At 46.5% G+C, this 13637-nt stretch overlaps 1 protein-coding gene across 1 annotated transcript in view; it reads right to left on the bottom strand.

The window, feature by feature from the left end:
• Positions 1-1084: 1084 nt before the first annotated feature.
• The window catches only part of LOC104273331 (polypeptide N-acetylgalactosaminyltransferase 13), a gene marked incomplete at its 5' end in the record, with an annotated part of 32834 nt that continues 20281 nt past the window's right edge, over positions 1085-13637 (bottom strand). Inside the window, 2 exons of the mRNA XM_009868640.1 lie at positions 1085-1225; positions 10852-10986. Of these exons, the coding sequence (XP_009866942.1) occupies positions 1085-1225; positions 10852-10986 (276 nt within the window). The remainder of the gene's footprint in view (positions 1226-10851; positions 10987-13637) is intronic.

Here is a 13637-nt window from a genome sequence, read left to right as displayed (position 1 = left end):
GGGAAGTGTCACCCATACGTAAGGGCCCCTTCCCACACCCTGCCATGGCATCGGCCCCTCTGCCACGACTGCGCGCCGTCAGCACGTTTCTAACCACCATGCTAACAAAACAGTTAAGCCACAAAATTGTCGAAAAATATAAAGAAGTATCTGTCGTCGCTATCGAAGCAACAATGTCTGGAGCCAGGACAGAGCGTCAATCCAGTTCCGCCCCCTGCGCACAGGGGACCCAGGGACGAAGCTCTCCCCTGCACTCTGCACGGGATGCAGGGACAGACAGACGCTCGTGGGGAGCAGCTGGGGATCGATGGAGTTCTAAGCACTCTCGGTTGGTCCCAGTCTAGGTACGTCCCCCCGTAGCCCCTGGCAGCTCGCCTGGTGCCAGCCCCCTCCACCAGTTCCACCCGCATGGGTCCGCGGTGCCCACCTGTGTCACTCCTCCTCCTTTGCATCATTCCCGCGTCTTCTGCTGCTGCCTCATTGAATTTAATTTCATTTTCCGAGCGCAGCCTTTGCTTGGTTTTGCTGCTTTCACGAACACTGGATCCCACTTTCTGTTTCCTCCCTGGCACAAACCACGGAGCTCTCGCTGTCTGGCGACTTTGTGTGGTTCCTCAGCGAGTCCCCCGTGGACAGCAGGTATCCCCCCCACGTCACCGAGAAAGACCAGCACCGACACTCCCAGCTCAGGAGACACCTGCCAGCACGGCTCCCAGTGCCAGTCAGCAAAATAAGGCATTTCATAGCGGGTCACTTCTCCGTGGTGATGTGGGACACACAGAAAACACCCTCCAGCCCATCCTCTTTGATGTAGGGTGCAGAGAGGCTTCCCTGGAGCCATTTTTTGAGCCATTTTTTGAGCATGTTTGTGTCAGTAACAACACGTGTTTTGACATTTACAGGCTGAGGTGAGCTTCTTTTGAACAGTCACAGGTTTCAAGACCCAGAGCATCAAGGAACTCGCCCCATGACTTTGCTCTGACAAGCTGGGTTTCGGGCTTCAGCATCGCTGGCCTCAGCAAGGAGGAGGGGAGGAAGAGGAGGAGGAGGACACCTGGGCTGAGGCAGTGGGTCTGCACTGACTTCAGGCACCCAGCGTCATGTTGCGCAGCAGCCACTGCTGGGACCGGCTGTCGCTGCACTCCCTCATGGTGGGAACCATCTTGTCCTCCTCTGACGGCTCATCCAGACACTGGTTGCTGTTGACGTGCCTCAGGGTGAGCTTCTGCAACAGAGAAAGGGAAGAGCTGCAGCAAGATAATTACTACTGAAAACATATAATCACATTTTTGGTCTTACTTCATGGTCCTACAGAAGCCATGGGACAGGTACTCATGCCCAGCCCAGGTCAGCTCCTCACGCCCAGCCAGGCGACCCAGGGAGCCAGTGCCTCTGCCGAGCCCAGCCACGGGTCGACGCAACGGAAAAGCAGAAAGTAAGTGCAAGGAAATGTCATTTCAAAGCAAAGATATTTCAGATTAAGGAGCTTAATGTCTCCAACAACCTGAATGCACAGTGCATTGCAGACCAGCGTGCTGTTAGTCCAGAAATAATTGCTGAATTTGATAAAAATCACATGAACGACGGATGAAAACTTGTCTGTTTCCAACATACTTCTTCTTTGGGACACTCGTCTCTATTCCTAGAGTGTGATGCTGTATTTCTGAGGAATGGGAGAGTCAGAATGGGACAACTGAATTTATTTTGAAGAAACAGATCATCTCCTTGTTGGAAAGCACTGGGAAAACACGTTCAAGAAGAGATCCAGGGAAGTTAAATGTGAAGTTGTGTGCTTAGAACAAGACAGGTACCCTCGCAGCTGAGCAGCAGCGGTTCCCTCCATCACTGCTCTATGGTTATCTGGGGGTTTTACCCACAAAATCACAGCAATTAATTGCACACCTCAAGTGCCTGTGCTACAAAGAGCTGCACTGTCCGTCTTTGGGGCTTGAGTCCAGACAAGCCCTGCACAGCTCTGTCTTGTGGGATTGTCAGGCCCTAGGGGATTACAGAACCATGGTTTAGGTTGGAAGGGACCTTAAATCTCATCTCCTTCCAGCCCCCCTCCCACCAGACCAGGTTGCTCCAAGCTCCATCCGACCTGGTCTTGGACACTTCCAGGGAGGGGGCTGCCATTGCTTTTAAAACTAGTCAAGCAACCTATACAGGTAGGTTAATGCTCCAGGTAAAGTGGCCAGACAAGGTCTATAGCAGCTCCACAGGGATGAGAGCCCTATGCCAAGGAGAATAACCAACTCTAGGTGATCCTGTTGGAGCAGGGCAGTCAGACTAGATGATCTTCAAAGGTCCCTTCCAATCCCTACCATTCTACAATTCTGCAAATACGTGAGTTCAGGACTGAAATCTTGTTTGCAGAGCCTCCACGGGAGAAAAGCCCTGTGCAAAGGAACAAACCAGGGAACAAGGACGGGCAGTAAAGTTCTGCAGCCTCCTGGAGAAGGGAGAAAAGATGAGTCAACCCCGCAACAGCAAAGCCTGACCCAAAGTCTTGGAGCAGCAGCAGCAGCAGCAGAGATGCCTCCTGGGAGACAGCAGCTACCCCAGCGGTGGAGGCTGCTCGCTCCCCCGCACACACCTGCCAGCACAAATAGTGTTAGAATATAATATAAATGATGCTACTGTAACTGAAGTTATACAAATAAAGAGTCATTTTAGCAAGCCGTGTCTCTGATGCAGTTTCAGTTCTAATAAAGACCATTTGTGTATCAGAAAAAAATAAAATAACCCCCCGAACTATCACCTGGTGTTTCAAAAAAACCACTGGGAAACGCTACCGCAGCGAACGCCCCACATGGTTTTATCATCCAGACACGTACCTGCTCTGTCGCGCTGCGTGATTTTCCGCCGCAGTTCGCACCGTGTCACGTATTAACGCTCCTAATCTGTGTTACGGATCTCCTTTCAATAGCTTGTCCCTAGAGATTCGCTCCTCGGTTTCAAGCAAACTATTACGCAATTCTCCAAGAAAAGCCTGCAGATATTGTAACGAAGCACCGAGGGGCCATTTGATACACAGCCGATGATGAATATAAGGCACTTTTCCCTCTAATTACAAGAGGAAAGAATTAGCAGTGCTAACAGAAGTAGCTTGTTTACTAAATAGCACTGCTCAAAGCATCACTGATTCTTCACTTACATTGTTTTAAGTGCAATTAAGCTCCTATCATTTTCTACTATAACCAGAAATGCAAACAAGTCTAAAAATGCTGCCGCTGCCTTCATCAGCTGTTCCCTTTTATTCAGTGTATAATTTCATGCTAGATTACCATATCATTGGGATTTTCAACCATCTCATAAATTTTGTTCTTTCTGCGCTCTATCGTTATTTATGCTATTACAAAAACAACAACAAAAAAGGTCTTGTTTGCTTGGGAAACAATTAATTACTAGGCAACACCGTACTCATAGAAGCTAGCCTAAAACTGGCATTTTACTCAAACATGAGAGCAGAGGCACGGGGCAGAGCTGGCTGTGCAGATCTGGAGATGCCCCAGAGCACGCTCTGTCATTTTCCGCTTCCCAAACGTATGCAAATGACGGCTCTGCTGAGAGAAGACTCAAAATATATTATGACAAAACCATGGAGCACAGATCCTGTGTTGCTTTACTCTGGAGGGAGGCACCAGCAGTAGCACTCACTGCAGAAGTTCTCAGGTTTAAAAAGGGACTTCTGAGAATGAAAGCCGCTGACAAAACGTTGTTCAGAGCAGAAAAGGTACTTGGAAAATTAAAAAAAGCCATTTGTTGAAATAGCCTCAGCTTGGTCCTCCCCGGCTTTGCAGGCTGTGCTGCCCCATTGCTACCTGTTACATTCCTCGGCGAAACCACCAAGGGAAGAAGAGCAGAGGGTTGGCACAACATTTTGCTTCCTTCGGTCACTAACATTTCAGAATTTTTTGTTGATGCTTTAGAATTATCCGTGACTAATAGCTCTAGGATTGAATGACTTGAAATCGGGAATTTTCAAGAAGACTGTTTCTGACAAACATTGCACGATGGGCTTTATTTACACGTCTTAGAATGGGGACTGAATCTTCAGCTATCGCAAACAGCCGCAGTTGCAATGACATCAACAGGTGATGGAGGTACCTCAGCACAGCTGAATTAATCTGAAATTATCTCTAATTAATAATAGCTAACACTAGACACAGGTAATATAATCTATACAAGATATGTGAAAACACAAAAGGAATTTTGTTGGGTTTGGCAGAGAATGAAGAAACATTTTTCTGGGAGTAGCTTAAGCCGTTTACATGTTACATTTGCTTTTTAATACCAACCTCCAACCGTTTGTTAAAGGAAATAGTCAGTGGGGCTGTGAAAAATGTTTCTAAAGACTTCCAGCCTGGTGTAGTTTCTTAGCATCCACGTTTGGACGGGGCTGCCATTGCAAGCCTCCACCGTGGGCCCGTGGGTGCCGTCCTCTATCCTGCTTAGGGTCAGGCACGACTGGGTGATGATATGAAGAAACGTATGGGTCTGCACGACAGAAAAATGGCAAAAGTAAATGAAAAGCGGCAAAGACAAAGACAAGCAAAGGGAAAAGCAGCAGGCAGGTGGGTCAGGCAGCCACAGCAGCAAACCAGAGAAAGCGAAGAGCACTCAGGAGGGAATCGCTGATGGGTGAGGATGCCTGCGAACACTCGGGCGCCAAATTGTGAGCAAACAGCTCTAGCTTCCACAGGGAACAGACACACAAACAAGCACAGTCATGAACTAAGCTTTGGCTTTGCAAAAACCCCAGCGTTCTCACTGCTCTGCTTTGCTAGACCGTCCCACTCGAGAGCCTCTCAGTCCCTGGATCCTGCCCCCAGAGCCCCGGGGCCTCGCTGCAGTCAGGATTCCCCACAGCACGGCAAGACTGGGGCAGAGGAAGATGCTCCTACTGCAGCAATACCCTGTACTAAACATCCTGAAGCCTATTCGAGCACAAGTAAATTAAAAATATAACAAATTAAATGTTTACATCCCTGCGGGCAGGCTAGGGATGCTCCTCCCGTATCCCGGTCCTGGCTGCTGCTCCCTTGCCTGGCCCTGCTTGGCATGTTTGGTTTGGTAAGGGGGGAAAAAAGGTAACGTACGTATAAAGAGGCCACTAAAAATATCAAGAACAAATGTCCTTATAATGTCACTTTGAGTAAGCAGCATGAACATCAATGCTTGGTTTTGTTTCATTATGTATTATTGCTTTGTGCTCGCTTCTGTCTGCTGTTCTTTTAAGGGAGAAGGGAGGCGCAGAGATAAATTACGGTGAAATGCAGCAATCTCTCCAAATTGCACATTTATATTATATTAAATGCTCAAACTCAGTAGATTCTTCACATGGGTATAAACGGCATTAAGAATTATTTTGGTAATAAAAGGCTGTTTTCTCCGGTAGAGGAGAGAGAAAGTTTAACTGATGTGCTTCAGCCAGGCTGCACTGACTACAGAAAATCTATAGTAATGGAAGCGAGAGATCAGTCATTCCCTTCACCCATTTTATTAAACGTTACTTTCTAAGAAGGCAATAATAAAAGAAACCTGCAATGTTTTCCCTAGTCATTTCTGAAGAACAAGTCCTTTCAAATACTCAGTAACAAGACTGCAATTTGCAGGAATATTCCAACTATTAGCCATGATCTCTCATGGTACAAGCGAGTTTGGCTCCAGCAGCTCCAGCTGGTCCCATAACTCAAAGAAGAGAAACAGTCACAAACTCTGTCACTGTTTGAAGTTTGCAGAGCAGGAGATGCGCCGTGGGGGATGCGAGCTGTATTTACGTCATTTGGTACACAATATCCCTGTCTGACACATAAATTCTCTATCGAGCCTTGGCAACCCAAGACCTGAGGAAATAAGGTTTGGCAGGTCGGAGCAGCATCTACGGAGAGGCACTGAGCCACGGGGTGCTGACACAGCACTGCTAGAGAAGCGAGGGATGCGCTAGCCTAGGGCTCGGTACAGGGGATGCAGTCGTTACCAAACTTACCTCAAAGCTATACTCCCATTTACCAAAATACTGATGGAAGGGAGGGGAGGGGAAAAAAAAAAAAAAAGAAATTGGAGTCAAACAGTGACTCAAGAAACAATTCTGTGAAGACCCTCAGCTCTCTGCGAATACAAATGCAGCAGCTTCACAGAGACACCATGCTCAGCGGCAAATAATAGCGATTATGCAAGACCAAACCCTGACATCAATATCCACGTGTGAGAAAATGAAATTATTTTCTACCAGCTGTGACATAATTACAGCACTGGCCTTCTCCTGAGATCACCTGTGTGTGTTCCATGGGGTAAGATCCCACCACAAGCTGAAGGTTGCCTGGAGCTCCCTGGGTGACACAATGGGAGCCCAAACCCGGAGATGCTCCGCGTGGTCAAACCCTGATGCTGGGGATATCCTGCTCCAATGCCCCGCCAAGAGCAGTGCCCCAGGATGGGGCAAACCAAACAAACGGCTGCTTAGCACCATCAGAAAACCAGATTTCCTTAGCCCAGCAAGATCACACGCTGATGGACAACCCCGGCGCCAGCCCGGATCTCTTTCTGCTGATCTGCTGCCTCGCTTCCCATCCCTGTTCCAAAGCAAACAGCTTTTAAGCATCATAAATATGTTATAGAACCACATGCCGATAGGAAAGCCTTTGAAAGCTGGGAAATTCCGACTTGGCACATCCCATATACAGTGGATTTATAGAGCTGCCCTTGCCATGTAATGCACAGCTTGAGAAAGAGCCAGGAATCTTAATGTGGTGTTCAAGAAGTAGGAAAGAAAAGCATTAAAATGCAATAATGGAAGGCAATGGATTTAAAAAAAAAAAAAAGAGAGGAAAAACAGACTTTCTGCCAAGATGTAAAAGCATTCAGATAAAAAAATGTTTTGAAATGCTGTAAACTACAATAGCCTGAAGTGTTAAAAGCCATTTTGCATCAGAAGCGGCGAGGCCGGGGTGCCCGTCCTGCGAGGGCTCTGCCAGCAGCAGCTCTGCACTGGCGCTGCTCCTGGTGACAGCAGTTTCTTTATTTAGTGCTCCCTTAAATCCAGGCTATACCATCAACACTTTGTGCATATAAGGGCTTCTTTATATATAAATATTAATACCAATATTGGGCTCTCTTTTGTTTTCTCCCACAGGTTAATACCTAACTAATTGATTCTATCAGGTGAAGAAAAAGCAGCAGCTCAGCGAAAGCTGCCTTGTAGGAACCCGCAATGGAACAGAAGGTTTAGCAACCCTGCGTCACCCATGGGGTCACTTCAGTCCCGCTTTAGTCCCACTGAAAAACAGAATTATGGAACAATCTGTTTGAACAACAGGGACAAAAATAAGAAAAAAACCCCCACCTGTTGATTGCAAATGATTTTGTTTCAAAGATGCAAGAAGAGCTCAGCGCTCTGACCACCCACCCAGCTGTGTGGCACGACCAGAACCCCTGCAAACCCCAACTTAAATGTTTGCTTTCTTCAAACTGGGAGCAATCATTTGGGAAGTGTAACATTCCCTTCCGTGCCACACAACGAATGTACCTCTGTAAAATTTTAAAAACATGTCCTTCTCTCCCATGATTTTTTTTTTTTTCAGTGGCAGGACCTGAGGCAAGTTGCTGATACACAGCATCTCCTCAGTCACAACTGCTTTGGCTCAACAAAAAAGAATTTAAACTCAGTTCCCTGGTGGTTTGCTTTTTGGTTTTTTTTTCCAAAGGTGTACAAACCCCTCGGAAGTACTGTGTTATTTCTAGGATCACCATCATCTTAACTCTAGAAGACAGAATGCAAAATATGCTGTTCCCACGCAACAGCTTTGCTGTCAGGCAGGGACCAGCTGATTTATCTCAGGGACCAGCTGATAATCATCATTTTAGACCAACACCATTCGCAGGGGCAGACTTTTTAAAGATCTCGGCCACTCCTGGACACGTCACTACACCCCAACACCGGACTGACTCAGCCCTAAGGGTGGATCTTCTGAACGAGGACAGCACAAATCTGGATTTCGGATAGAATAGCAAAGATCCAGGAGCCCGTGATGTGGGGTGAGTACTGAATTCCTCTCAGGAAAAGCTGCCAGGGCAGGTGGAGTTTGACCCAAAATACAAAATTTCAGTTCTGGTTCCTCCTTCAGCAGGGGCTGGGCTCTTCTGACAAACCGACCGATACCCTCCAACCCCTATTCCCTTCGTGTTCCAAATTAACTTGCAACTCAAGTGCACGTAAAAATGTATTAATAATTTGAAGTGTTAAAAGCATTTTTCACCGATTCAGATGCTTTTGGTATGAGAAAATGAGAAAAGGGGCTCTCCTAATAGCCTGCTTCAAACCATTCAACCTGTTCACAAACAGGTACGAACACATTTGAGATTTACTTCTCTTAGCATCACCACAAAACCTTCTCAGCTCCTCATCTACTTTTGAAAAAAAAATTATAAAAGCTAGGAAGATCTAAGAGAACTCCATTATTGTCAAGGTAAGTATAAACTATTATTATTAAGGTATGCATAAATCCTTTCAAAGTACTCTCTATGATTTTTCAAATATATTACATATTTAAATAGCATACCTTAAACTAAACTAGAAAATTCTAGAAAATTTAGTTACGGCATGTAAAGCAAAGCAAATTCTCTGAAAATGTCTATTGAGAAAGGTACAGAAAGCAAGGGGCTGTGTTTTAGAGGTGGGCCACGTCACAGAGCTCTTGGCTCCAAGATCCCTTTGGGAAAAACCCGGTGCATTTCTTTTTTATGAGCTCCATCTAATGGCTGATTCGATCTTTACACAGCCGCTTAGAAATTGTCCCTGTGGAGCCCTTATGCTGAATTTAAGAGAAATAACCAGCACGTTTCCAGTGTTTAAAGAAGTATTTGGGTAAGAGAAATTCAGCTTTCCATGTGCAAAGGTGAAAGCAGCTACTTCTATGGAATGCTGTAAACCTGTCTTAAATACATCAGTATTTTTCTACTTTTGTAGTCCTGGGAATACATCAGCATTAACTGAGCATCTTTAAAACCGAGACTAGCAGGCGCCGGGCAGCTAAACCTGTGCTCAGCAAGGCAATTAATTTTCAGCAGCTTGTGCATCAAATGGTCAAAGGAAAACACCAACCTATTCTAAATGAGTATCGATTCAACGTGCAACATTTATCCTTTAAGGTATCGCCAAGATAAACCTGAAATATTCCCATTTAGGAGTCTGAAAATGTGGTATTTTAAGGTGTCAGGCTTTAAAAACAGGCTGGGCAGAGGGTGCTGCTCCTCTGCAACAAACAGGAATCAGACCAGTGAGACCCCCCCGACCACTCCAAACATCACCTACAAGCCACCCTGGATCCCAGCAGAGACCTGCCTGGATTTGTTTCAGTTCCTACGGAGCGAGATCAGGAACCTGTGACACCGGAGAGAGATCAGGAACCTGTGACACCGGCTCTGTGTCTCTGGTCAGCGCTACGCTCCTCGGTTTCGATTTAAAATGATCTAAACCTGATTAAAAAGCAATACCTATCTGCTTGCAGAAATGAAATGGAGGAGGATACAACCTCAGGTGTTAATTGCAGGTGTTGGCATCCTAGAAAACACCTCAAATTTATCAAAATATACATGGATTTTGTCTAAGAAGAGAAAGAGTCTTCCTTATTAAAGAGAAAATCGGTTTAAATTCAAATGTTCAACTCAAGAATGTGTCAGAAGTTACCAAATAAATTGCACCTTGATGGCGAGTGTCGTTGTTTTTCTACTTGGTGGCTCAGCGCTATGCGAGGGCAGGTTTGTCTGGTTTTTTTTCTTGCCGTAACACACGGGGCTGGTTAGCTCAGTGGTTTGAGCACTGTGCTGGCAACAAGGATCAACATCGAGGTTGCGGGTTCGATTCCCGCTTGGTCCCCATGTGTTGCCAGGTCTAGTCGAGAGGTGGCATCCCTGCCCAAAACAGGGAGGTTGGACTAGATGATCTCTCAGGTCTTTTCCAGCCTAGGCCATTCTATGAACTTCTATATCAGAAAGATCCTGTCCTGAAGAAAACACCAACACCTTTGTGTGGATTTCACCACACCAAACTGCATGTTTCCATCTCAAGGCAAAAGCTTCCAACGTATGTTTTCATTTTCATCTTCTGTTTCCCTTCCTGTTTAAAAAGCAGAACTATTCGGCCACAAAATACCAAGATTTTACATGTGTTATATTAATTTTACAACCTCTCCATAAGCCACTATGTTTCTTTGAACTACACTCCTCAAAATGCAGGAAGTCACCTCCTGTCCCATGGCAGCATCAAACTGAGCAGGGAACTGGTACATGGAAAAGGATTTAACACAATTTCAATGCAGAAGCAACAATCTTTAAAAGCCATAAGAAATAAACTGGGAAAACTAACTAAAAAAAAATAAATAAACCTTGTTTTCTACTTTGAGAGGTGGCGTCCCTGGCAGTAGGGAGGCTGGATTAAAATGATCTCTAAGGTCCCTTCCAGCTCAGGCCATTCTATGATTCTATGATTCTATGACTCATTTACATAAAAAATGCTGAATACTTCTTTTAAGATTCTAAGAGTGTGAGGCAACGCCAGCTACTAGAAATGGTCTTTTTCAAACAATAATTGACTTTTCCACCCCTTTAGAAATAAAACTGTGTGGAAACCCCTTTTAAAACTTGGAGGTTAGCCAAATCGCTTTGCCATCCCGAGTGTGCACCTACGGGCACATCACAGCGTGTGAAAAGACCTTTAAGATCATCGAGCCCGACCATCACCGCAGCGACACCGGGTCACCCTGGGCCACCGCGCTCCCTGTCCCCACGACACGGCTGAGGCACACCGAGCTCTGAGGCTGCGGGTGCCACCCCGGACACCTCAGGTACCTCGGCATCGTACTCCCAGAGCTGGTTCCCTCTCATGTGGTGGCACTTGAGCATGATGACGGGGCCATTGAGCCTCGAGACATCCAGGCACAAGTCGTCGGTGCGGATTTCTTTGTCAGCAGTGTAAGAAAACACCTGGAAACAGAAACAAAAAGATTGCTGTGATGAAGAAAGAATCCCAGTCACCTGCTGATTGGGAATACACAGGATTTTCACACCAGTGGAGTAGAACTACTTTTGTCTCCAAACACTGAGGTGGTGCCTTGGCTTTCGGGAGAATTTAATGCGTTTGCCCACTGGTGAATGTCTGTTGCCCACAAGAGAAGGAGTATCACACATTCAGGAAAAGCAATGTTAGGGGGCCAAGCCCAGGAAGCACCTAGGCATACACTCAGCGTTACCTCCTGGGAATTCTACCGAAGCATGCAACTGTGACCAGCGTCTTCAGGAGAAGTTTCACACGTCGTTTAATACACTGGATAGACCAAGCCCATCATTGGAAGAATCCAAACGTTCCCAGACTAAGTTCTCCTCCTAGTATCGACCTTAACTTGGGGTACCAAGGATTATCTGTGCTCGAGATTCATATACATGAGTATTTCAGAAATATGATGTCTCTTGATAAAATTAAGAATTAAGACACGAGAGAGCACCCCATTAACAAACTTCTAGCAAACCAGCTCTAGGTCTCAGAGGGATGGTTTAACCATCAGCGAGGAGCCAAGTGGACAAAGCCCAGGTTGTGACCGACTCTTTGCCCTGACACTGATGGATTTGTTCCTTTATGGTAACGAATTCTGAAGACGCTGGATGGTGTCACTGCATTGGAGGGTCACCAGCAGCACAGGCTGAGCTCTCACGGCAACACCCCTGCAGTAGAGTGCAGGCTGAGGGGGAAGCACGTTGAATTAGATCTCGACACTTGGCGGATGGGTTTGGGAGGTGAAGAGGTGCTAAATAACATTGCCTGCCGTTCCCTGAGAGCTTCCACTGGGACCTCCAGCCACCCGTCCCACCTGCTCCTCACCAGCCCCACCAGTAGCAAGGTCCACTGCCTGGAGAGGAAGGAACATGTGGAGGCCACAGGAGAAGGGGGAAGAAAGGAAGAAGCTGGCAGAGAACTGTGAGCAGTGACACCAAACTATACAGCCTGGACACATGGGAAGCCTCTCTCTGCTCCTAACCCACTGCTCCAGCAAAACAGCTCCTGAACCAGCCTTGGAAAAGAGCCTTGGAGCTCTACCGCTTCATGCAGAAACTCCTTTTTGCAGCCAAAAGTGAATTATTTCTGTTCTCCTGTCCCCTCTCCTCAGAGGAGAGGGGACAGAGCCTCAGCACCTGGTCTACTGCTGAAGCCCACACGGCTGTAGTGCCACCACAGCGGAAAGAAAACGAGCAGAAGACTGGTAGTTACTAAAATAACATCAAGACCAAGATAAATGATTAAGTGCTGGTGTCCCATTCAGGTTTTGATGAGTATGAACCTGTATCTACCAGTCACGGAGAAACAGTGCTGTCAGAAATACGCAAAACGTGGCGACCCTTAAATTAACAGAGAAATATAAGAAAAGCAGAGACAAATACAGCATGTGGGCATACGCCTCGATTAGGTGGTGACTTCAGAGCTCGTGTATGACCCACCCCTCTCGTAGAAGGAGGAGCTGAGCTGGGACCTGAATGACAAATGAAGCAGCGGCCCAGGGGACGTCCATCCATTGGGACTTGCCGTGAGACATTCCATAGTACTCAAGGGAGAAGAATCAATCAAGCAGCAAATTAAAACTTCTTCGGTGAATTAAGCCAAGGACGGGAGATCCAGCATCACATGGACACTTGGCAGTGCTGCACTACCAAAAGCAATTCTCCCCATGTAACCCCCAAAACCCATGCCCTGCACACAGTAGCCGGGGAAATAAAGGCAGAGGTATTGAAGGCGGAGGTTCAGAGAAACCTCTCAGAGCAATCGTGGAACACAGAACCAGCACGCCCAGGTGGCAGTGGAGCAGCCAGACCCGTGTCAAGCTGGGAGGGAGAGCAAGACGTGCCGGGATCTTCCCATTTTCCAGATTTCTTATTCACCTCTTGCCCGCCACTTGCTTGGGTGAAAACCTGGGATCCAAAGGTACAGCAAAGCCCCGGCTGCCTTTTGATCCAGTGGTAAATCACTGAGATAAACCTCAGGGTCTCAAAGTGCTGCTTTCACTTAAAACCACATCGGCCACAGTTCTTGGGGCTCTCTCCTTGGCAAGGGAGGTTCTCACCCACTGACCCTACAGCACTCTCTGAGAATCACACTCGACACACACTCAGCTTTCCGAGGGGGTGAAATGAGCCCACGTCACACCAAAAGCACCACTTCGCTTTCACGAGGACATTTTCTGCAAGCCCTCTAACCTCAGGCAAGGCATGGATAACTCCGTATCCATACTAGCTCGCTCAGTTCCGTTCTGTAAGTAAGTATTTAGAAAAAGGAATTTATAGCTGAGCAGATGAGCTGGTATTAGCACATCAGGCTAACACAGAAGTGTGTAAGGTTACAAAATCAAGATCATTTGTGAGGTTTCTTCAAAACTTGTACAAGAGCATTCCACATTCTGAGCTAATCTGAAGCCTAGAGTTTTTATATAGAACTACTCAACCATTTATGACCTTCTTGTTTATATTAGCATTCTTAAATTTCTCAAAATGAAACAACAAAAGTAACCTTCTTCAATCATTTCATCGAGACCTCCAAAAATCCTCCCTTCACTTCACTGTTTTTCAACACGGGTTTGAAAATCATGCCG

This window comes from Apaloderma vittatum, unplaced genomic scaffold, assembly GCF_000703405.1.
Source record: "Apaloderma vittatum isolate BGI_N311 unplaced genomic scaffold, ASM70340v1 scaffold4974, whole genome shotgun sequence".
NCBI classification, from domain to species: Eukaryota; Metazoa; Chordata; class Aves; order Trogoniformes; family Trogonidae; genus Apaloderma; species Apaloderma vittatum.
Note: the sequence above shows the minus strand (reverse complement) of the source record. Positions and strands in the feature narration are given on the sequence as shown.